Source organism: Embiotoca jacksoni, unplaced genomic scaffold, assembly GCF_022577435.1.
Source record: "Embiotoca jacksoni isolate LCO1_2020_lvr unplaced genomic scaffold, fEmbJac1.0.p SCAF_6, whole genome shotgun sequence".
Taxonomy (NCBI): Eukaryota; Metazoa; Chordata; class Actinopteri; family Embiotocidae; genus Embiotoca; species Embiotoca jacksoni.
The window spans coordinates 10,507,501-10,532,882 of NW_027185414.1; the positions used below are offsets into that span (position 1 = coordinate 10,507,501).

The 25,382-nt window shown below is 40.8% G+C and overlaps 1 protein-coding gene across 1 annotated transcript in view; it reads left to right on the plus strand.

Moving 5' to 3' along the window:
• The window catches only part of ush2a (Usher syndrome 2A (autosomal recessive, mild)), a 201,609-nt gene that overhangs the window by 116,992 nt on the left and 59,235 nt on the right, over positions 1–25,382 (plus strand). Inside the window, exons 50-61 of the mRNA XM_069174459.1 lie at positions 248–417; positions 511–677; positions 795–883; positions 4,362–4,687; positions 6,399–6,554; positions 7,310–7,473; positions 7,748–7,957; positions 10,834–11,036; positions 11,135–11,247; positions 12,147–12,375; positions 14,031–14,202; positions 14,324–14,545. Coding sequence (XP_069030560.1) covers positions 248–417; positions 511–677; positions 795–883; positions 4,362–4,687; positions 6,399–6,554; positions 7,310–7,473; positions 7,748–7,957; positions 10,834–11,036; positions 11,135–11,247; positions 12,147–12,375; positions 14,031–14,202; positions 14,324–14,545 — 2,221 coding nt within the window. The remainder of the gene's footprint in view (positions 1–247; positions 418–510; positions 678–794; positions 884–4,361; positions 4,688–6,398; positions 6,555–7,309; positions 7,474–7,747; positions 7,958–10,833; positions 11,037–11,134; positions 11,248–12,146; positions 12,376–14,030; positions 14,203–14,323; positions 14,546–25,382) is intronic.

Genomic DNA, 25,382 nt, shown 5'->3' on the forward strand with positions numbered 1-25,382 from the left:
AATTTTACTTTCACTTCACTTTCATGTTCAAATTTGCACTTGCTGTTTTCATGTTAATAGTTATCGTAGTTTGGTACTTGAAGGTGCCAATATTACAGATTATTGACTGAGAAATTCTGTTTTTTTAAAGGTTCTTTTCACAATTAACTGATGATTTACTGGCTGCCAAAAACTGCTTTTCTTGCACTGGCAGCACTACCAACACATATCACATTGTGATGTTACAAAATTACTCCTCTACATCTAGGTGGAAGCATGCACCAGTGTGGGTTGTTCAGTCTCTGGGATGTCTCAGCATTTTCGTACCCTCCCAGCGCCACCTGAAGGGGTTCCTGCACCTCACCTTTACTCTGACACCCCCACCTCTGTTCTCTTATCCTGGGGTGCACCAGAGTGGAGCAATGGACCACTGGAGCGGTGAGAGACAATCACATACACTTCAGTGCATCTGTGAGTCTCCATTCTGTGTATTATATCTCTGTTCGCCCTCGTTTCTTGTGCTGGCTATAGGTGGCTGATTGAGCGTAGAGTTGCTGGGACCAAACAAATCTCCACAGTGGGCCATCTTCAGCCAGATCCTCCCCCTCTATCCTTCCTTGACTCTTCATCGGCTCTCAGTCCTTGGACAAACTACCAGTATCGACTTGTGCTCCATAATCAGGCTGGCAACACTACCGGTAGGCCTGTAATAACAAGCTGAACAGAAATTATACAATCGAAATCTGATCGGGTCTAGTGCCGTCCTCAGAATTTCACAAAGAGATATTTAATGAAATGTTGTTACACACTTGCAGGGCCATGGGTCAGTATCACCACCAGACCTTCTCGACCAGCTGGTCTAAGTCCACCAAGGGTGAAGGTCTTGGGGCCAGAGTCACTTCAAGTAAGAGCACTCCCTTTTTTAAAAAAAAAAATTTTTAACTGCATCTTTGTGGGCTCTCTAAAATCTCTTTGATCTATTTTAAGAGTGCAGGAGCTCTGAAATATGGCCAAAGCACACAATTATCATCCAAATCAGGCATGGTGCTACTGATACAGAATTAAAACATATAATAATATATTCAACTAATGAAATATTTCAGAGTCGCAGAATGAGCTTTTAGAATTTATGAAGTGTTTGCGTTTCTTTAAATAAAAAGAATAAAATTCAACTTCATTGAGAATCTATTCAGTCACTCTGTGTTTGACAGAATAGAGAAGACAAAGCAATGTCACAATGATTCTTCTGTCTTTCCCTTTTCGGATTTAATGAGAAAGAAAAACATTCAACTCAAGGTCCCCTTCAGAAACGGGAGGGGCTGTGACCCTGTCTGAGGCAGCTTCCTTCCTGTCGGCCATTTTGAAGGAGGGACCAGAGTTAAATTCCACCACTGGCTAATCTCATATCAAGGCCTATCCATGAAAGCCACTGAAACAATATTGTGTGCATGTACACACAGAGAGATGCACACACACTTGCACTCACAGCCCCGCACTAATGCTAACTGCAGAAAAATGCTAATGCCTGTCATCATTTCAGAACCGCCCCTGTCATCTCTGCAGCAGCGCAGCTTTAGGGGTCACAGGTCCCAGAAGGAAAGCGTTCCTTCCTGGTTGTTGCTAATTGGACAGACAGGCAGGCCGCTTCCTGGTTACCAATTGACCTTGACAACACAGAGGAGGATTTTGAGTATCTCCCTTCATTCTCTAAATGGTTTCTTTTTTCTTTTCTACCCTTCATTTTGCGTGACTTCATGGGGAAAAAGTCTCACTTAACTATTATACGGGTTGTGTTTTCTTTTTAATTTGCTTGTTGTTTCTTGTACATCGTGACAGGTGGTCAGGATATCAAGGCACAGCCAATGTGTCCTGTTCTGATATCAAAGTGACATTTGTGTCATTCACAGACAATGTCCTTTTGGCTTCATCAGAGTGTCAATGAAATAGTTTTATGATGTGAGCATGATGCAGTAAGGGATGCAGATCAACACATCACTGTTGCAATGCAGCCTTTGTATTGTACTGTGGTAGTAAAAAGAAAACTGCAATGAAAGAGAATGCAATTACAGATACAAATTAAAAAAAAAATTCTGGTATACACACACATCATACACACACACACACACACACACACACACACACACACACACACACACACACACACACACACACACATCTGTTTTGCTTCATATACTGTTCCAGTGGGAATGGCTGAGACTGTAAGTAAAGGCAGCTTTAACAGGAAAATTGCACATCTGGACAAATCTCAACTTGTCATGATGTTTTTTCCCCATTCTGATGTTTGATGGGAACATTGACCTGCATCTGTGTGATTTTATGCTGCACTGCTGGCACATGATTGGCTGATTGGATAATTTGCATAAATAAGCAGGTGCAGAGATGTTCCTAATAAAGTGCTCAGTATGCATAAATATCTTCTTTGTTATTGTCTGATTCACAGCAAGAATGATTAGTTTGTGATCCTCACAACATGTATCTCTGCTAAGTAGTTAGTTATGGTAAAGACGTATCAATACATTAGTGAATTAAACCATTATTGTAATTTGATCTTGGATTTGATATGGACCATGGATACTTTTTACTATTTATCCTTAAACCCCATAAGAGAATTATGCAACTCAAAATGCTGTTTGAGTTTGTTTGCAGGATGGCAACATAAATTTCCCTCAGTATATGAATGATAGCGTTGATTGAAGTACAAGTAAATTGTTGGATTGTATTGTCAGCTGCAAAGCTGCACTTTCTCTGTGCCTTTGAGTTTTTACTGAATGTAATAGCACAGACACACACACACACACACACACACACACACACACACACACACACACACACACACACACACACACACACACACACACACACACACACACAAACACCTTGTCCTTACACACTATTCTCTCTCACTGCCAACTTTAGCAAATGTCTCTCTCTCTCTCTCTCACTTCTATACACGTATACAAACACACACATACTGTACTGGCGTTAGCCCCAATGCTCCGTGTCAGCCCAGGGTCTCTGCTGTCTTCACCATCTCCAGATTACATCAAGCTATTCAATCTGTAAATGACTTCCACCACAAAGCACACCCAACACGCACTTTGGGAAATGAGCTCCCTAACTCAAAATGACCCTGCCCATATGTGGTTGTGTGTTTGTGCGTTTGTGTGTTTGTGTGTGTGTGTGTGTGTGTGTGTGTGTGTGTGTGTGTGTGTGTGTGTGTGTGTGTCCTGTATCACCTCACAGTGTCACTTGTTAAATGAATATCAAGGTTGCACGAGAAATAATTATTCTTGATGATCATTTATAATACTCTCATCAACACTGACCACTTAATCATCTAAACTCATGAGTCTCAACAAGCTCTGGACTGATCAGTGATTGTACATGACAGTTTGTATCCAGTGGCGCGCGTGTGTGTGTGTGTGTGTGTGTTTCTGTCTGTGTGTGTTGTTTTTTAATTTAGTTATAACTATGTGTCACTGCGTTTCTATGTGGATGCATCAACAAAATAATAATTGTATAGAAAGCTGTAATTCAAGCATGTGAAGGTGTGTGTGTATGTTTGTAAGAATGTGTGTGTGTGTGTGTGTGTGTGTGTGTGTGTGTGTGTGTGTGTGTGTGTGTGTGTGTGTGTGTGTGTGTGTGTGTGTATTACCATTTGTGTGTGTGCCAGTTACTTTCATCCTCACTCTGAAATGCTGACAGACTGAACTGTTTCCAAATCAGATGCAGTGCTGAACGGCAGCGAGCTTTTGTTTTTGCATGCAGCAATTCCATTACCAGCTGCTTTCATTATTTTAGCATGGTGTTTGTGCATGTGGGTGCGTTTGTGTGTACCCTGTTTTAAATGTAATGAAAGGAATCTTCTGCTCAAGTCAAAGTCAGGTTATCTTTCCCCACATGACAGTTGAACACACATACACATACACACACGCACGCACATACACACACACACACACACACACACACACACACACGCACGCACGCACATATACACACACGCACGCGTGCATAGTGACCATCTAAATGTTATTCTTTCACACACTCAGGTGACTGGTGCCACTCAAACCTGACCACACATGCTTTCACACTCTGATATACATACTGTGTCTTTGCATTAGCACACCCTGCAATCTCTGTGCGCGCACATGCACTGTGTCACGACTTCCTGTAGTTCATCCATCTAAAAGCTTTTTTCCGTCCCGATGCCGAGAACATTTAAAATGCCCAGCCTGTTTGGACAGTAAAACAGATAGAAAGGATTGTATGAACTAGTTTCCTGTGTATCACTCAAATTTATCTGAATATTGTATATTAAGTGAAGAGCCCAAAACTTAAATCCAAAACTTTATATGTTTCAGGTCACATGGTTACCTCCTATCATTCCCAATGGAGAAATTCATGGCTATGAGATCCGCCTCCCAGAACCTCGTATCTCCCATGATGCATCGGAGCTGAACGTAACTGTAACGGACCTCGTTCCATACACGAATTACAGTATCACCGTGCTGGCGTGTTCAAAGGGTGGAGGACATGTTGGAGGATGCACAGAAAGCCTGCCAACTCCAGCTACCACATTACCCACAAGCCCTGAAGGCCTTGCCCCTCTGTCAGTAGTGGCAGTCAGTGAATCTTTTCTGGCCATTTCCTGGCAACCACCAAGCAGGCCCAATGGACCTAACATCAGGTAACATGGATGCTACACAATAACCATACAGAGAAGTGTTTCTTACTTACCAGGGATGAAAGAGTTACAATGTGTGAATCTCTGATCACTGGGCTTCGGGGGCTTTCCATGTTGATGCTTATTGTAAGTTGAGGGTCTAGAGGCAAGACAATGAAATGCAAAGATGCGCCATCACTGCCGAATCCCCTTATTTTTCTGTCTTGTCACATTGCAATCAACTTGCTTGTGCCCAACAAAAATTTCAGGAACTTTAAATGACAGCAGCTTAGGAAAATACATTTGAGATTCAGTATTATTCACATTAGATTTGAACAGAATTCTATTTTGTTGCATTAAATAATTTCCCCTTGGGGATTAATAAAGTATATACCTACCTACCTTCCTAAATCTAAAATGTGTTTTAGTGTCTGTCTATGTGAATTATTTTGACTTGGCTGATTGGTCCATTTCCTCTCTGATCTTGTGTTTATAAGAAGTAATTTTTTTAAGAACAAAATGGGAGAGAAAGGATCATAAGTTGTGTGTCTGTTAAGTTGAAAACCTTTTATTATTCTGAATTCACACCACATACTGTACGACTAAAAGATATCACCGTATAACTGTATGACATACAATATCCTCATAGTGTACAGGTTAAGGAAGATTTACCTGTTAGCAGCAGCAATCTCACCAAGCAATCTGTCAAAGCACTTGATCAGAAAGCAAGATCATTTCTAACGTGGTGTGGCATGCTGGTGTTGGTTGTACATGATTTCCCTTCAAACTAATTTGCATATTCTACCCTCTGATTGTTGTGGAAATGTAACCAAGTGAACAAAAAGTATTAGGTTATAGTTTCTAATTGCTCAGTACAAACAGATGCACATCCATGAACCTCTATTAATTATGAGGGGCTAATATATAGAGCCCAATCTGTGTAATAATCAGAACTTTACATAGTCTATTAACTAGCAATTACCCAAAATTGGACACCAGACAGACGTGACTAAAATCAGCGTGTTCATTCTGAGAGACACATTCTGGAGATGTTCAATTGCTGCTGAGAAACTTAAGCAAACAAGCAGATAGGAGCACATTAACAAGCTGCTAACATGAGTACTCTGGTAATGAGCTAAGTGTTGTGTATGTTTTAATCAGTGTTTTCTCAGTCCTAATGCACATTCTGGTCTATTTTGTTCTGTCCTGTTCTATTCTGTCGGCGATTAGGCCTAAAATAAAGGTCCATTTTCCTAGCAAGCAATTAAAATGCATGAGCCTGTCTCGCTGTTCTGCTCTGCTCAGCTCTGTGTGTTTGTCTAAGTGGGTTGGTTAAAAGGCGGCATTAAGCCCTTCTCTTCTGATTACAGCAGAAATTAGCATCACTGTGGGGAGAGGAAAACACAAACCCCACGGAAAAAAACAACGGATGGAGGGGTGCAGGGAGGGAGGGTTGAGATACAGTGAAAACAGAAGAATAGAGATGATGAAAAAACAGCAGAAGAGGAGAAAATGAGTGATAAGGATGAGAGTCTGTTGAAAACTGTGTGTGCCAAGTGTATATGTGCGTTTACATACATGCTTGTGTATGCAGGCATCTGTGTACAGTGGGTACAGTACGAGTCTTTGTGCTCAACTTTGTGCAAATTTATGTCCACGTGTTGAGTGTTAATGAATTCCTAAATATCCAACCATGTGTGTGTTTTTTTTTCTTTTATTCAAATTTCCCCTTCAGATACAAGTTGCTCAGACGTAAAACCCAGCAGCCCCTGGCCATCACCACAGTCCCCACATTAATAGCCACATCCCCACCCCCCTCTGAAGATCTCCATCGCTGGCTCCATGTTTACTCCGGCACCAAATTGTTCTACCAAGATAAAGGCCTAAGCAGGTGAGATTACTGAAATGAGCTCTAGAGCAAACGGCAGTGCCGCAGCAAACCGTGTGTGCAGAGCTGATCGGCGAGCTGCTGCTGATGCCGATCTTTTAATACCGCTCAAAGATACATTAAGCAAATATCCCAAAGAATTAAATTGTTTTTCACACAGCGTCCGCTAATCTCAGTTTGGCACTTGGTGGAAGCACTTTTTTTTTCTCTATGCTTGCTAAACAGCTCTGTTGGGTTTGCGTCTCTACTGTGCTTTATTTAAGGAGTAAACTGGCAAACTTTTGAATGTGTCAGCAGTTTTGACTTTGCGGGATTTTTTTTTAATTTTTTTTATTTTTTTATTTAATCGTTGTCAGAGAAAATCCTTTTGACAATAATTGTTGTTTGTTTGATAGAAGTTACCATTTTAGCAAAACTAACAGTAACTTTAAGTGAACCAGCAGATAAAGACAGTTATGACTAATACTATGATCCCACTTAGTTTTACTCTGCTATCTGTTATTTCTCTTAATTTTGCCAGCGGAGGATTGATTACAGTTCAAAGCATTACTTGCACCAGGAATTTATTAATGTTAGTATTTGTTATTGTTTTTTCCTCAGGCTTTTATTTAATGATTTATTGAAGAAACTACTTTTTTACAACTTCTTCAGAATCGTGAACATGTTTTCTTGTGGCTTTAGTCGTGTCTTTTAACTCAAGGGAAAGTAAAACATATTGTACCCCTCTTATCAAAAACAACAATACTGTCCCTCAACAGATTCACCCGTTACCAGTACCAGTTAGTGGTTTATAGCGACGTGGGCCACTCCTCAGGAGAGATCGTTACCGCGGTGACCATGGCTGGGGTTCCCCTCCACCCTCCGTCTCTGTCTGCCCAAGCAATCAATCACACAGCTGTACAAGTCAACTGGACACAACCCTGTAAGATTACCCTGTCTTTTCAACAGACACACACACACACATGCACTCTGCCCAGCACAGGTCTTCATTCAAAGAGGCTTGAAACGTACAATTGTTATGCGCAAGGTCATAGGGATAAATACACACACACATATTAGATGCACAGACAACCTTACTTTCATGCATTATGTGCTAGGAGGATTGTGCTGTCACTTGAGAATTACCAAAAGATTCAAACTAATGTATTTGTTTTGAATGCTCTTTCACTCTTCCTCTTTCTTCACACCTTCCTCAGCTTTGCAAGACCTCCAGGGACAGGTGGAATCTTTCTTTCTCACAGTGGAGTCTCTCCAGCCAAGTCTGATCTTGGCTTTTGCCCCTGAGATCATGTCCACTGTGATAAGTGACCTTTGGCCCAGTACCACATATCTGGTGTCACTACAGGTGTCCAACGGAGCCCATAATACAACTAAGGCAATCGTTAACGTCACCACAGCGGATGGAGGTATGTGAACATTTGATTTTGTCCAACAATTGTTTATTTCCTTAATCTTCCTTTTCTTCTCTTTCTTATAGAGACAGTCACATCCACATTTCTTATGTGGATGTGACTGTGATCTATGTACAAGGGTGTCATGTGCAGTATGTCAATGCAGAACATCAAAGACAGGTGTCTGGGTTAACATGCATTTCTCTGCAACTCTGTGCTTCACAGGAGATGTTAAACACATCATGTAGCGAGGCATGAAATCAATACAAAGTGTGTGTGAGGTAGATTTAAGGTGTTGTAAAATGCTTGTTGGCACCAAGCGCAGAAACACAAACACAATACACACAAGCTGAATTCAACCTCAAGCAAGCAAGACAGTAAACAAAGCTGTTCCGATTTTGTATGCAGTTTAAAATAACTACAATTTATAATACATTTACTTTAACTTTTCTGAAAGTTAGACTGGATTTCTTTCACTAAAGTACATAAGTCAATGAATACTAAAATAAAATCATACATTTGATCATTAAAAAAATAAATCACATCTTTTCTTTATGTTCAAATGGAACGTCCACCAAAATATGGAATGGCACCGTTACAAAACACCTCTAATGCAGTGTCATCTGTCCCCACAGCTCTAGCTGTCTGCATAATCTCTTAATATTTATAAAATGAACAACTGGGACTCATTATTAGGATGTAAAATCTGGAGCTTTGAGAGAGTGTATTAAGTGGAATATGAGTATATCAGTTTTGGATCTACTAGGTATTTCCCTTTTCAATCAGGGTCAGCTTTTACAATCTTTAGCTATGAATTGCACAAGCTATCCAACTGCCATCACTGCTTTTCTTTCCATGTCCTCTTCAGTTCTCAACGTCGTCTCTTAGCATTCAAGAGTTATCTTTCAAATCCCGCTATGTAATCATATGTCAGGCCACTTACTCTGTCTGTTGTTTTATTTCTGTCTTCAGCTCACTCTCAGTCTCTTTGTTTCTTTTTTTTCCCCCTCACTTCTCCTCCTGTTTCAGTATAATCATATGTCACAGGCCTCTTTCTTTCTCTCTAATGTGAGCAGTATAATAAAAAGTGCATTAAAAACATTAGAAAATCATTAGGTGCTAAAGGCAAAGCATGGCTCGTTTAACTGAGAGGGCTCTGGAGGTAATTTCATTATTTTATAGCTATAGCAGTGCCCACACACACACACACACACACACACACACACACACACACACACACACACACACACACACACACACACACACACACACACACACACATCACACATGTACACACAAAGGAGGCCTAATATATTTTAACTAATGCAGCTCAACCCTACCAACCATCCTAACATGGCCTGCAATCTATAGGGCAATGCTAACATCAGGACTAATTGGCAAGAAAAATGTGTGCTCGCGTGTCTGTGTGTGTATTAGTGAAAGAGGCTCAGTGTTCAGTATTGCGTTGATAATGCCATCCTGCAGTAAATGAAATGTAGAGCGGTAGGTTCGGTTAAGGTAAGTGCATTGGCAGTAAATGAATTGGGTTAACTTCTCGTAGCTGAGTGCATTTTCACTTAGAATAATAGATGGAGTGTGTGTGATTACCCCTCTCACACACACACCACCTCTCATATTCACTTCCTCTGTGTTTGATTCTCCTCACAACTTGATTTCAATCATCATTTCATTGTTCTTTCTCATTCTCTTTGGTTTTTCTCATTGCCTCTGTATCTGCCTCTTTTACTTGTTCGATATTAGTCCGATTTTTCCATGTCCTTCACTCTCTGAACTCCATTCCCTCCTTTTGTCTCTGTATCTGTAACTCATTTCCTTTACTGTAGGTTACTATGTTATATCAATCACCTTATGAGTTTTGGTTTAGTATCACTGCCGCCTGTGGATATGCTGGGAGAGAATTTATTGGTAGAGTGAACCAAGGGAATTAAGGGACCTAAGGGAATTAGATGGTATGGGCAGTGAAAGAGAGGAAGAGAATATAATAGAATATACACAGAGAGAGATAGAGAAAAGGAGAAGATGTGAGCTTATCATATAGGATATATTATTCTTAGTGAAAATGCACTAAGAGAAGTTAACCCAATTCATTTGCAGCCAATGCACTTACCTAAACCCAGCCCACTGCTCTACATTTCATTTACTGCTACATAGCATTATCAACGCAATACTGCACACATGTGGTCTCCATCCCTTACTTACCATAAAGTCTTATATGGACAGGAGCCCACTCGCTCTTCCTCTCTGTTAACACACAAACACTCTCAGTCTCTCTGTCCTGCTTTACACACTGTCCATCTCTTTAACAAACACACACATCTCTTGAGTAAAGCATGTTTACAAATGTTGGCAGATCCTTGAAAAGTTTGTCAGGCTCTGTCTCTACACATTGTGTGAAACTCGGCTACGAAACTACCTTTAAAAGAAGCTTGTGATATTCAAAAAATATTTGAATGATTGTGAATGATGCATGTCTATTTCAATATGTCCTCAGTTCACACTGTGGAGTTTTAACACAGCTGTTGTTACTGATTTTTACAAGCCGTGGCTGATGATCGCTATTGCAGCACTGTTTTAGGACATTTTAAAGTTTTAGTGTTGTAGTTTTTGTGTAAAAAATTTTACTAGCAGTCATCAAATGAATGTTGTATGAAAATGCTCCTCAGAAGATCGTGACACAAATCCCTTCTCTTGCAACTGTGTTTTTCCTTTTATGTGTAAAAATGTACACATGATGTCAAGACCACTGTTTTCAACAAACGTGTGTTTCAAGATGACCGTGTCTAGATTTTTTTATAATATGAAATATTTTGTTAAGTTGTTCAGGAATGAAACAAGTTTTCAGCCGCTGTCCTCTCTTGTGTTGCTCTCAGAGCCAGACGGGATGTCTGTCCCAGAGGTGGTTCCAGTAAACAGCAGCACAGCACGTGTGCTCTGGTCACCTCCTCTTCGACCCAACGGAGGAATCACTGGTTACAACATCTACATTAATGACCGTCTCCATGGCAATGTAGACAACAGCTCAGGGTCATACCTGCTGGGGGAACTGCTGCCTTTTACTGTCTACAACATACAGGTACTTTTACAAAAAAAAAAAAAAAGCAGGCATGCAAATGTAGACATGCAAACATGTGCCTTATGTTTTTGTCCTCTGTGTGTGCATGTGTATTTCAGGTGGAGGTGTGTACAGTGTATGCATGTGCCCGGAGTAATGTTACCAAAACAACTACAGTGGAGGACCTGCCTGCTGACTTCACTATGCCGCACGCACAAGTGATCAGTTCAAGGTAATCCAGAGATGTTTTATGAAAATATGACACAATACTGCACAATACTGTTTCATGTGGTTTGAATGTAGTCATCCTTGATTGGGATCATCAGTGCAAAAGGTGGGTTTTAAGGTTTGATCCAACAGAATCAATACGGCTGGCACTAACAGTAAGTTTTGGAGATGCTGTTTTGACCTTAATCAGATGTGCACAAAAATGTAATTTTACTCACACTGTAACACACTGCATAACAGTATTAAAAAAGTTTTGTCACTCAATATCAGTTAAATTTAGAGTGAAAACTAAATCTAGTTAAGTTCAATTCAGTGGACGAACAAACGCCGACTATATACAGACCTCAAAGACAGTGATCAGTCTTTCAAGTTCAGTATTATTTCAAGATAAACCATGTTAAACCATGTCAACCCATATTTTGGCTGTAAGGTTTTTAGATTACAGAATGAATAGAAAATAATAGTAATATTTAATTTTTCAGTAAATTAATGACATTTAGAATTCTCTGCTTGTCGTGTATAACCCAGATCATAATGTTACAAATGTTATAGTTGCAGGAGGAGTGCGGGTTTGTGTCTTATTTTCTGTCTAGTAGACTGTGGAATATGTAACTCTGTATGTAACTACACAGGTCTTTGCCCTGCTGAAGATGTGAGAGATTAAAAAAAAAAAGAGGGGAATCAATAGTGTGAAGTGTATGAAGATACACACACCCTGACACTGTCACTCAACTTTGTCAGACATTAACCATGCATGGATGCATGTGTGTGCTTGGAAGTTTGTGTGTGACTGCATGTGTATGATTGTGTGAAAGGAGTGTGAAGGAGAACATATCCCCACCTATCACTTTTACTTTGTTCATTTCTTGAGCCCCCACTCCCACCCCTCTCTCTCTCTGTCAGGGTGGTGAGATTACATTGGTCCCATCCTGGCAGACCCAGCGGGATCATGCTGGGCTATGAGGTTTTAAGAAGGACCCTCAGATCTTGTGCCGGTGGGTCAACAGCGATCACATCATTGTTGGGGGACGACTCAGACGGAGCAGGTAGTTTAAGGTTAAGATGTTCCTACCTGCAGTGTCCTGCAAGCGATGGAGTGTGTGGGACATCCTGCTTCCATCCTGACATACAGGTGATTATGGTCTGGTAATTCTTTACATGTATGTTCTGTATTTTTTTCTTTCTTTGACTTTTTTTATGCCTCCCCGGCAGTGACAGCTTTATGTTCGGATTGTCCATCTGTCTCTAGAAAGTTCTTCAGATTCGGCACGAACACTCATTTTGGACTCAAGGATGAATTGCTTTGTCCCTGTGACCTCACATCTGTCCCGCTATTGCCATAACTCAGGAACAGAACTGGAGACTGTGACCACATTTCACAATTGTGATCTAATACTAAATTGGTGACTTTGCTCACCACCTCTATTCACCAAATTCTGCTCCTTGCGACTTCTTTGCTTCTTTCACAAATTGGTCACAAACTTTGATGTATGTTCTCTGTTCAAGTTTCAGGTTCGTGGTGAAACACAGAACAGTGGTCACAAAAACATGTGTTATTCAGGTGCTGATGTTGATCAAGTGATAAAACTTGGAATACTTACTCACAAAGGTCATTGCCATTCAACCAACAAACTCTCTACGGGTATCTTTTTTCCCTCTCTCTTCTCTCCTCTGCCCTTTACTTCTGAATGTGAGAGTCTTTTAACTAGAACTTGCCATGCGTAAACATTGAAACTTTAGCTGTACAACAACAATGTGCAAAATACAATAGATGTTCAGGGTCTTTGCTTTGACTGCTGATCTGAAGTGGAGAATTTTTTTCTGTGTACTCTCTCAGGATATTTGTCCTAACACACACACACACACACACACACACACACAGACAAAAGCACACAAAAGCACACAAAAGTAAACGTAGAGACCCACAGACACATTTCCCCTTCCCTTTATAAGGGATGCATGATCAACCTCTCAGTGATTAATTTCTCTCAACAGATTAACTTGTCATCTGCATTCACTTCCATCCTTGTGTCATTGAATGCCAGCCAAGTTGGCACAGTGACTGCCTGCTATACATTTATACCCACAGCATCCAGCGGCACAAGCAAGAAAGATATTTAAGCTCACATTTACAAATACACACATACACACTCACTTAAGTATTGCAAGTTAACATGCTTAGATGGAGCACATGTACTTGGAGGAAAATATCACAAGTGCACACACACAGGCATAATGTACCATTTGTCATAATGTCCTGGATGAACAGTATGATGTCTGAAGTTTAATGTTGTACGTGTTTTTCAAGCAGAACTAAATTATATTGTCTTACCTCTGTAATTAAGCAAAGGACATATTGGTTCCTTATGTTAATGTTGACAAACACAGTGGAAATGTTGAAAATAAGCAATTTGGTTGGTTGTTTTAATTTTTTTTAAGTTCTGTACCCAGGACATAAAACACTATTATTTAAGAAGGGTTTATGGTTCTACATATCCAATCATACAGCACTGTATCTTGTTTTTGTCACTTTCGAAGTCATAGTTACAGATATTACATAATGAAATGGACAACGATAACTTTGTGTTTTGGTTTTGCGGTATATTTAAAGAAACCATCAAACTGTTATTTTTAGTGAGTGTGGTCTTACGTGAGACTATCCCCAATAATCAAATGGCCTATTTTTTGGCACATAGTGCCATACTTTCAATGTACACATAACTGTGAGTTTGTGTAGGTTTTGTTTAGACACGTCATCATATGTGTGTTGAATTTTGTGTCAACCAGGTTTGCTGCAGTGGACGCCTGCACACAAAGAAGCCACATCATCATTGCTGTGAGGGCAGTTACCTGAGTTTTAATGATTCCTCCAACCCTGCAGTCTGCTGCAATGCCAAACTAGTCCCAGCTCTCCCCGACCACCAGTGCTGTGGGGGATACTACGTTCACGTGAAAAACAGTAAGTTTCAAATGACTTTCTATGTTTACACTCACATCAGATTTATTCCGTTCTACTTGACTTGAGTCTACTGTTCTCCATGTTGTTCAAGCGTTTCCTTCATCTGTCCTTGTCTTTGTAGATGAATACTGCTGTCCTGACCACTTGCAGGGCCGGGTCTCGGTGGGGCTGGGTGACAGCTGCTGTGGGGGGGTTCCTTACTCCATGACAGGCAGCCAGCTCTGCTGTAGCGGGAGCCTCCATGATGGCTATGGGGTCCAATGCTGTGGAGGCCGCATTGTAAATGATACACTGGTGTGCTGCAGTGATGCTGAGAGGGGAGAAGTGCATAAATATACCCCAGGTGAGAGAAGAAACACACAGGTGGAAACAAGATAACATCAATGGATGTTAGAATATTTTCACATTTCAATTTAAGTTTGCAAAATTCTTTGATTATTTCCCAAAAAAGAAACACACTTGATGAAGTTTGATGGGCTGCCGAGCTATCTTGATACAAAATAGTTTTGGTCTTGAGAAAATACTTTGTTCTATAGTCCAGTCAACAAAAGGCCCTTTGTTCAAAAGACTAGTTACTGTTGTTCCAAAAGTATTGTGTCAGACTTAAGTCCCTGGTGACGTCTTAATGTTTACAGGGGAAAAGGAGAGAGAGGAAAATGACAGGAAAAGAGAGCTGAGGAAAAGGGTTGAGAGGTAGACACATGGTGCAGGAACGTGGGGTCGTTTCCCTCGCTTCCTCTCCCGCAGTGTCCCAAAGCACCCGGATACCATGGCACAGATGGGACTGTGCGTGTGTGTGTCTATGTGTGGGTGTCGGTGGATGTGTGTGTCATTAGACATCTTTGTCATGGCAGATGATGATGAAACACACTCAGGATGGCACCGTTGAGGGCACTGCCAAGCACACAGCAGGAGAAATACACACTCATTCTCTCTCACACACACACTTTCACACATATAGACGTATTACAGGCACCTACACACACACACACACACACACACACACACACACACACACACACACACACACACACACACACACACAGAGTCAACAGGGTGCCCTCGGCAGGGTTCACTTATTTTTGAGTGCCAGAGACAGACACGTGGACTCTATTCATCACACATAAACAATGGCCCCATATGGACAGGCCTATAGTACTCCATTAGCCTATCCACAAACATGACACACACACAGGATCTCTTCCTACAAAGAAATACATATATGCTGAAAGCAAGTCAGCAGAAAAACAGCACTTTTATTTCAAATATTTGGTTTTCTTTGCTGTTATCATTCATATTCTTTTTTTTTGTGGCTTTTTTCCCTCCAAAACGTGTTTTTTTTTCATGCATTGTCAATTGACTTTCTTTTGGAGAGTTTTTCCACTTTTTGCTCTCGAGTGCTTGATATTTTTTTTTACTGTAGTATCATTGTATTCCACCCCATCACAACATTGTTCATCTTTCTTTCCTTCTCCTCCAATAGATCCTCTCTTCTCTTTTCAACCGAGCAGGCTATATGGCCATCCTTCATGTGAGGAGGCCTCCCAAGGAGTGCATATGTTCCCCACCTCCTCTTCTCCTCAATCTCCTCAACCTCTTTTATTTATTTCCAATCTCCTCTTCTCCTTTGTCATCTTCATTTACTCAACTTGTTCAGCCACCTCCTCTTCTTCTCCTCCTGGCCTCTTGCACTTCCTTTATTCTCTTACCATGTTTTCTTCCTCCTCTTCCCTCCCTTTATGTGGCCCCTTCCCATCCACTCATCAGTCATTAGCGTTAGCTTCCCCATTGAGAACATATGGTATGATGGATCGTAGAGCTAGCGGCACTAGCAAGGCTAAGGGCCATTTGCCGGGTGCATTGCGCTGTCGGGGAGCCCTGGGGCCGACGATGCAACCTCGACCCCACACGTCTGTTTCAAGACAGTCGCACACACACAACACGCACACAGCAACACTTATTATAGGATAGGCTACTTAACCTTGGCACCACTCACTCTCATTGCTCGATCTCACTGTGCCCGGGGTTTTGTATCCTTAATGATATAGTGAGACGGATTTGTGGAGAGGAAAGACAAATAGAAAGACAGAGGCACAGGGAGAAACAAAGACTTTCAAATATTAGTGTCCACTGAAATAAATTACATTGAAAGGAATGAATACTAGATAAAAAAAAAATAAATAAATAAGGTGAGTAACAAAAAGGACAGAGCTACAAATTAATTATGATTTCATTTCAAGTAATAGGATACATTTTGATAGAAATTGCATTGTGAGGAAGAAGAAAAAATTATGCAGAAATGATGCAGAAAGAAAGATAAAATGAAGACAAGGAATTAAAGAAAAGAAAAAGAAAAAAAACCTCAAGATATTCATCAGATACATGAAACCTTGAAAAAACAGGAGAGAAAGAGAGTTAAAGTGAGTAAGAGAGGAAGCAGAAAAGAACAGAAGAGTGGTGAAGAGCTAGATGGAGCAGATTAAAGGAGGAGTGAAGGGTATCCCATTGTGCCCAGCTGATAGACTAGGTTAGGCTGATGTGATTATGGGGTCCCTGAAGTGCGATCTATCACACATTACCGTCCGCACTGTCAACAACCATACACACACACTGCAGGGGAACAGCAATGCCAGGAGACAGCCGTCTGGCAGCAGATACACGTACCGGCTTGTGTGCACATGTGCACACGTAGATATACACACACACACACACACACACACACACACACACACACACACACACACACACACACACACACACACTCACACACAGCAACAATCATACTCAAACACACACACACTTGCACAAAAACATGCACGTGCATGTGCTCATGTGTGCTCTAGGCTGGACTATTTGATTTGAAACGGGAAAGCACCCGGTGTAAATCAGGTGAAATAGAATCAGGGTCAGGAACGTCACCTCATTCAACCTGTCCCAAAGAACCACAACAAATAAACACAAAGCTGAGCCACTGAACAGCGTTCTTCTGAAACATTTATTTGGCTATTACTTGTTGCCCTTCACCTTCTGTAAAGTGGCAGTTTATATCACTACAGTCAGCCCAACATCCACCAGTATACTGTTTTTACCTTCATGTCAGTGTTGCTGTGGACTCATGGAGAGCAAAGTTCTTCATTATAGTGTGAATGCATAGCAAAGTTTTATGGATGCAGTTCAGCTTATTTTGACTTTGCTGCTGTTATTTACTATTTCAGTAACTTTGAAGCTGAAGTTATTTAAAGCTAGGCTGGCTCCGTCAGACTGTGGCTCACGACAACAGTTTTCTTTTCTGTGATTAAAGTCTGGAAACCCTGTTGACATTAATGTTCACTCAGCCACTCTGAGGGGTGGACCAATCAGGAACCAGTGGAGGTGACTAAGCGCTATGAAGTCAAGCATTTTTTTTTCTAAATGTGGTTATAGCGGTGGTAGTATCTCGGTGCATACTGTATGGTAGTCATACCGATGGGCTGCTCCAGTAACTTCATAATTAAGCAAAGGTCTGCAGGCACCCTACAGTGTTAGTATCATAAAAAACTGTGGCAGAAGACAGCCATGCTTCTCCAGCAGAAATATATCTGTGTTGAGAAAGTTTTTCCTAATTCTTTGCCTCAATTATAGAAACTGGTTTCTTGTTAACATCACTCTGCCATGTATTTGGCAAAAGATTTCAGTTTTAAATAGTATATCTTATATACACCGGCCAGATCTAATGGGTAACTTTTGAGTTGTTATGTTTCCAATCCACTTTGTCAATGATTGGAGACATCAGGTGCTGCTGTCTTGAGTTTTTTGATATGATCAATGTTGTCTTGGTGTAGGTCTTAATAGATTCCTGTCAACATGTGACCTTTTTCAAACCTACCTGGTCAAGTAAGACCTATATGCCATCAGTAACAGCCAGCTTAACTTCTACTCCGGCCAGTTTTTGCCTTTAGTGTATTATTGAGATGGGCTATAATCCTTTCCTCAGTATCCCCAGTTGTTACAAAATAACACAAAGTCTCTGTGCTAAATCCTTCCCTTCCAAATCTGTCGGTTTGTTTAAACAGCTTTCATTTCACTTTCAAGTAGATTAAATGCTGTTTGTTTTGGGGAAAAAACAGCCTCCGATTTCTTGCAGCATTTCCTCCTGTGCTGCAGGTTCAAGACCAACTTTTAAGCTCTTCATTTGCTCCTCTTTTCTTCTCTGCCTGAGTTTGTATGTAAAATGTTTAGCTAAGATTTAGGTGAGATTAGATGATGTTTAAAGGAACGTGTGTGGTGTCTTTGGCCTCCCGTTGCTTCCTGATTCTCCCTAAGTCCCCTGTACGCTCCACTTATCATTTTCTCTTTACACTTTTTCTGTATAGTGTCCAGTTTTTTTTTTTTTTAACTCTTACATCTGCCCTTCAACCTGACTGCCCCCACATAACACTGCGGGTGCTACCGTAAATGCCCTCCCTGCCTCACTTTTTCGGAAAGGGAGTAAATCTTAAAAATTTGTGCATTTCTTTAACTCCTTCCATTACTCCCTCCCTCTGTCCCAGCCCAGCAGGCCCCATCCAAACGTTCAAGGACAAATCTGAATATCCCTTTTCACCGTTTAAGTGTTAAAAGCCTGGCGGTGCCGGGGTGTTATCTTAACGCGCCTTGCCGTGCCATCATCAGAGCGCGTGATGAAAATGGCTGTGATGATGCTAAAAGAAAAAAAGAGGAGGGGGAGAAAAAGTAATAATCAAATATGTTTTTCAAGGGCACAGTGACCATTTGCTGGAGGGAAATTATCCCAGTAGTTAAGCTAGCTCACTCTGAGCCTGGTGGAGTTGTGAGAGTGGATGCGTTTGTGTGTATAAGTGTGTGCAAATGTGCATGGCGTATTACTTCAACTTAGTGCATGCATCCTTCACTTTCTCTATGTGGTCTGTATATGTGTCTTAGTGTGTATTTACATGTCTCTTTATGCAGAGAAATGTAAATCCTTTGCATGTCCTTTGATTGTTTCTGCCAAAAATTTTCCATCAGTTTCTGATTGTGTATTTGTCTCTATTTGTGTGGGTGTGTGGGTGTGTGTTTATCATTGCCAAAAGCCCCTCATCAATGATGGGTAGCAAATGGCCAACGGTAGTGCATTCCAAACAGCAGCGTCTGGCTGCTTTAGAAGATCAAGTACTCTCTGCACACAGGAAGACATTTCTCTCTCTGTTAATGTATTTATGATGATGGCTTTTCTATTAGGTTTACTCTAATGACTGGCAGGAATAAAACCAGAGGCTGTCAGGAGCACGGAGATCAGCGTGTGTGTGTGTGTGTGTGTGTGTGTGTGTGTGTGTGTGTGTGTGTGTGTGTGTGTGTGTGTGTGTGTGTGTGTGTGTGCGCGCGCGCATGTGTGTGTGTGCGTATGTGTGTGTTTAATATTCTTGACGTTGCTGTTACACATTGTGGATATATTAATAGTTAACATTTAAGGACATAACAGGTATGGACTGAGGCCAAATTAAGTTCATGTGCACAAGAACGCATTATTTAATACAGGCTGTAATAATAATGTAATAATACATGGATGGATTATTTCAACTGTGCAATCAGTCTCTAGATAAATAAGTTTTATAATCAGCAAAACTTTTATTTGAATACAACTGCTATCCCTACAACACAGCAGTTGTAGTTCTACGTTTTTTTCAGCCAACAGGGGTGTGTCATGCTGGTAATATGCATTTCCAATGTGATGCGCACTCAAACGGTTGCTGTGCTTGAATGAAGTGTAGCGCAGTAATGCAAATAGAGCTGGAGGAAGCAATAACTTCTGTGTTTTGAGTGGGATTCACGTTTCAAGCAGATGGGCTTTCTATTAGATTAATGTTCACATTGTCTGCGATTAGTTCAATTGTGATGTTCTGAGGCATTTTAGGGAAGACATTTGTCGCAAACAACCTGAACTGTGGCCTGATGGAACTTTGGTTCTCCAACATTACAATAGTCATAGAGCATTGAAACACTCCAGTTTCTCGCCTGCAACAACACAATTGTAGCTTTCCCCCTTTTTTTTTTTCTAATTTGATGTGCTCAACTTTGCCCATTGTATATACTTTTGATTTCAAACAAAAGACCACAGTTCATTTGATGAATTGCAATGACAGAAACATTTTAATGATTTTAACTTGCAAAAAGTTTCCCAATCTTGATTCGTAGGGTTCCTGATGTTGGTAAAGTTCAGAATTTGTATACCATAAGTAATAGAAACTATTGAAATCAGTATGTGTCACTTCTTTCTGGAAATACTCCCTTTTCAATTTTGCAACATATGCAGAGTTATGTTTATGCTAAAACTAGAACTTGATCATAAAAGTTTTTAAAAGAATGTCTGTCCTCTAGAGGTTTGAAAGGTTTTATAGAGACATAAAGGTGTAATAAAACTTCCTGCTGGCAAGCACTTGCTTTGAACCCTGGTGCCACATGGGGCCTCTGCCACACCCCTAATTCACCAACCCCCAGCTAATATTGATGTCATTGATGGATAACGTCAGGGAGGGGGACCATGGGTCATTGTGACGTCAGCTGCAGTGTCCCTGGTTGGGTTGAGGGCAGAGCTGGCGGACTGGACAGTTGAAGACATGTGGTATTAGCTGAGTTGAATGCTCTGGACCCTCCACACCAGTCTGCTGCGAATCATGTAATGCTCATTTAATAATAATCTCTATAATGGATGAAAATGTGCCTGTGTCTGTAAATAGAAAAAAGTGTTTGTTATAAGTTTTGTCTGCCCTTAACTGTGACTCAGTACATGTGATGGATATATGCTTACTGCTCCACAAAACAATACCTAATGGTATTAATTTTAGAAAATTCTAATCGTCTAATCTCACGTCTTTTAATTTATTTATTTTTTAATCACTTAGTCAACTCTTTAAGTTTTTAATATCTTTATCACGTTCTCTTTGTTCGTCTCAGTCGTTCTCTGTAATGTCTCTCTCTCTCTTTAAACACATACGAACAGCTGCTTGCTGCGCCTCACTCTTTAGTGAATCCCTGTAGGGTGGTGAAAATATAACTGCTACCAAAGCATTTACTTAAGCTCAGCACACGCATAAACAAACATTCGAGACACACACATGCACCAAAGGAAATACACTGCAATGCACGCAATGTCACACACATGCCCAGCTGGTGATGTCGCTGAGATTAAAAAAAAGACGTCAGAAAGACAAGAGGACAACCAGTCAGCTGGGAAAAGAGTTGTTGTGTACAGTATGTGTGTTTGTCTTTGAATATGTGTGCTTGCTGCCCCAATGCCTACATGTGTGCGTTCACAGGGGAGCACTGCACTGTATGAGAAAGTCAATCCACTGTGATTTCATCTCTCGACATGGCATATAGTCTGGCCCCTCTGGAGCACAAAGTGGACGTGTGCACACACACATACACACACGAGCACACACACACCTTCCTGCTGAGTGTGTGTGTGTGTGTGTGTGTGTGTGTGTGTGTGTGTGTGTGTGTGTGTGTGAACCAGAGCCCAGCCCCGCCAACAGTGGATTTTTGAGGCTTATACTATTTGTTAAAAGTTTGATGAGAGCTGATCATGTTATTGTAACTTACCATCTCTATTATATCTCATTTATTATCAGTGTCATCTTGCATGAGCGCACACATTCTGTCAACCCAACTCAAAAGTAGACCGTAAAGGGCTCCACACTTAAAATGTACTCACTGGCTTCTGAGTGAAATAATCTTTTTATACGGTGTAAATATGTCATCTGCATAGAATTGTTTTATTACAGGAAATATTTATTTTACCATTATTTATGTCAGTAGATAAAACTTCTTTCTTTTGTATTTATTTGTTCTCATGTGTGTGTTTCTTGTTACTTACCGGCCAATATATACGCTCATACCAATATATAGATATCTGTGCTAAGGTAAAATCTTCTAAAGCATTGCATCAGCTTTTATATGCTTGCTCCTTTATGTGTGAGTGTGGGTGCAAGTCAATGTGTGCTACCACTGTGTGTCTATGAAACCTGCTTCAGCATGAGTGTGTGCTGCTATGCATACACGCAAAACTGTGTATGTGTGCACTTTGTGCCGAAGGACTTGTAATATATTCAGGTATTTAAAAGTGTTTGGTTTGTTTAAAGTTGTGGAGGGGTTTTGGTCTCCTAGAGAGCTCGGATAACCCTAATCCACAACACACATTTTTATCAGTAGTTCATTGGCAGGGCTAAATATTGACTTATCATTAAGTGGAATGACTGAAACCCTAATAATAATTCACGTTGTCTAAGCACCTTGTGTTGACGCGGCGCTCCCGACGCTATTAACGAATGTATGCAAATCCTGCGTAAATCTGAAGATTAGGGCTGAAGCATTCTGTGATGCAAGAGAGAAAACAAGAGGTGTGTGATAAAATGTTGTCAACAGACACACACCCATGCAAACTCACGCAGCTTATAGAAAGGAAGAGTCAAATGGGAGTGTGTGTTTCAAAATGTTAACACAAATGTACAAGCATGTGACACACACCCTGACACAGATAACGCTTGCAAAGGCAGGGATTGGATTTCTGCTGAATGCGTGATAATACCATAGTGAAGTTTAGCTGCAGAACAGTAAACAAACGATGCAGACCTATGAACTGTGTGACTGCAGAGGGAAAGATCGAGTAATAGTGGAAGGAAAAGAGGATAAGAGGGAGGTGGAAACAAGAGCGAAAACAGAAAGATGATGAGGAGAAAAGAGGTCGAGAGAGCAGCAGGTTGGTAAAAAGAGAAAATGTAGGAACTGAGAAATGAGTGGACAACTTTCATCTGTGAACCAGGTGTGTCTGCAGAAGTTTATCTGTTTTCACATATTTTGATGTGAGGGAGAATGATTAGGAAAAGGAGTACAAATGAAGGATTCCAGGTGAAAAGTATGTAAGAGAACGTGAAAAAAACTAAAGGTAAAGAAAGACCAACAGTTTGTGAGACAGAGAGATATACAGTATGAAAGAGAAGTTTGGGATGCTGGGGGAAAAAAAAGATGATCAGAGAAATAGATGATGGAGATGGAGAAGAGGCTGCAGATTCTCCTGAACTTTAGGTCACAGGTTTCAGTAAAGTGAGAGAGAGAGCTGTGCTTGAGCGGAGCCATGTTGGATGAAACAGACAGCTGGATTGCTGGAGAGTAAATCAAAGAGAGGCAAATGAGTGAAAATTGTGACTTGTGGAGGGCCTGATGTCCGGATGGAAGGGAGGAGTAGAGGTGAGGATGAGGGATGAGTGGAGAGAAGCTATTTTGGAAAAGTGTTGAGCTGTTTATTTGCGCGTCATTGAAGCTGAAGTAAGGCGCTGGGGGAATTGGCCACCAAGCTCCCGCTCCGCAACAGCTGCCGCTGCTAAGTGAGTTACTAGCCGTCAGACTGCCTTTATGTCACACAATCACACGCACATACACACGCGTTTTCCTGTCACATGGTGTCTGTGATGGATGCGTTGAGGATATAATGCACTGCAACAGCGCCGTAGAAAATATGTGCCGTTCTCCACATTTGGCCTTTAAGTGAAATGATTGCTTAAATTAACAGCGTTTAATGTGCTCAAAGTGTGAATGCTGATTAGAGTGTTAAACAATAAGTTATTTATCACAGCACAACTAGCTGCAGCCCCATTAAAGGGTGAGGCCGTGATACAAAGCAGTGACTTAGTGTTTAATGTCTGCTGTCAAATGAAATGGGCACCACAGCTGGGGGTAGATAGTGCCACGGATCAGCATGTCATCAACTGTTAGGATAAAGTAGCTAAATACCTCATAAAATATAGATTATTTTTACAGTAAACTAAATGTTCACAAAAGATTGGAGCTTCTCGGAATAGTTCTACTTTAAAAATAGAAGCTTTTTCTGTCGGACTCTCATTGAAAAATAATTGTTTCCATTATTACAGTTATATTTTAGTTGATTGTGCTATGCTCCCTTCATTTGTTGTTCTAATGCACCCTCACAGCAGGGAGTTGCTGAGTCAGTATTGTAGCAGGACAATATTATAGCCTCAATCCATTGCAAGGCCAAAGCTTTAGAGTCCCCTCAACCAAGCTAAACCATCAAAGTAACCAGATTGGTTCATCTTGTGCGAAGGCGGCTTGAGAAAAGGCACCGTGTTTACTCTACTTTCACTCCACCATCCTCAGCTACACCATCCTCAGCATTTATGTTTTGTAACTCCTGCGTGGGAGCTGCTGGCAGTTTTGTTTCACTCTCATATCAAAGACCTAACCTTTATCAGGCACACATGATTTTCTGAATTTGTTGGATTTATGTAAACCAAGTGGAAAAAAGTTGATTTAGTTAGCATAGTATTACAAATGTAGGTGAGTGACACCCCAGTGGCAACCAGGAATCTCAAAATCGCAGGTTTGAATTTAACTTTTGTTCCTTCTCTATGTGTCATCTTTCTATTGTCGTTGTCTATCAAAGACATACAATCACACCTCTAGTACGGTTGGCGTCGTCTGAGTTTGTCTAGACATCTTAAATTTGCATTCGACATTGACAATTTATTTTTATTCCAAAGTTTATTAAAAATAGTTATAAGTAGAGTATAATTTGTCACTCAACTTTTCTAGCCAGAATAAGATTTTATAGATACTCTCGATCAAACATTATTTTCTTTCACCGGTAAATTCTACCTCAAATCTGCAGTCACTGCAGCGGTTTTAATTTGTCAATCATTTAAAGCAACTCAAGTTATTTGAATTTGAAATGTGAAGTGCTGGAGAATGTGAAGAAACATACTCGGAATTTGATATTCAGCTGCAAAACATTTACAGGCAAATGGAGTGATAGCATATATTTTAAATGTCACCTTGCTGCTGAAGGTGAAGTGGTGGCAGACAGACATCACCTATCACTGTCAGAAATGGCAGCTCTCAGAAAAACACACTTCCTCTCCCCTCGCACTCTTCCGACGGCAGAGCCTGCGGAGAGATGAATAAGGGAGAGGAAAAGAAGCGTGCATGGGAGGAGGGAAAGGAGGGAGAGAAGAGGTATATAAGAGTTGATAAGAAAAGATGCACAATAATATTCAGAGCGTCTTAAATACTGTTCCTGTGCAGATTGGAAAATGTGGACTGAAGAGAGGAGGAAAAGGGAGTTTGGGAAGTTTAGAGGAGAGACAAGCTCAACGTTGCCTGAATATTTTAATAGTATAGGATGAAGAAAAGGA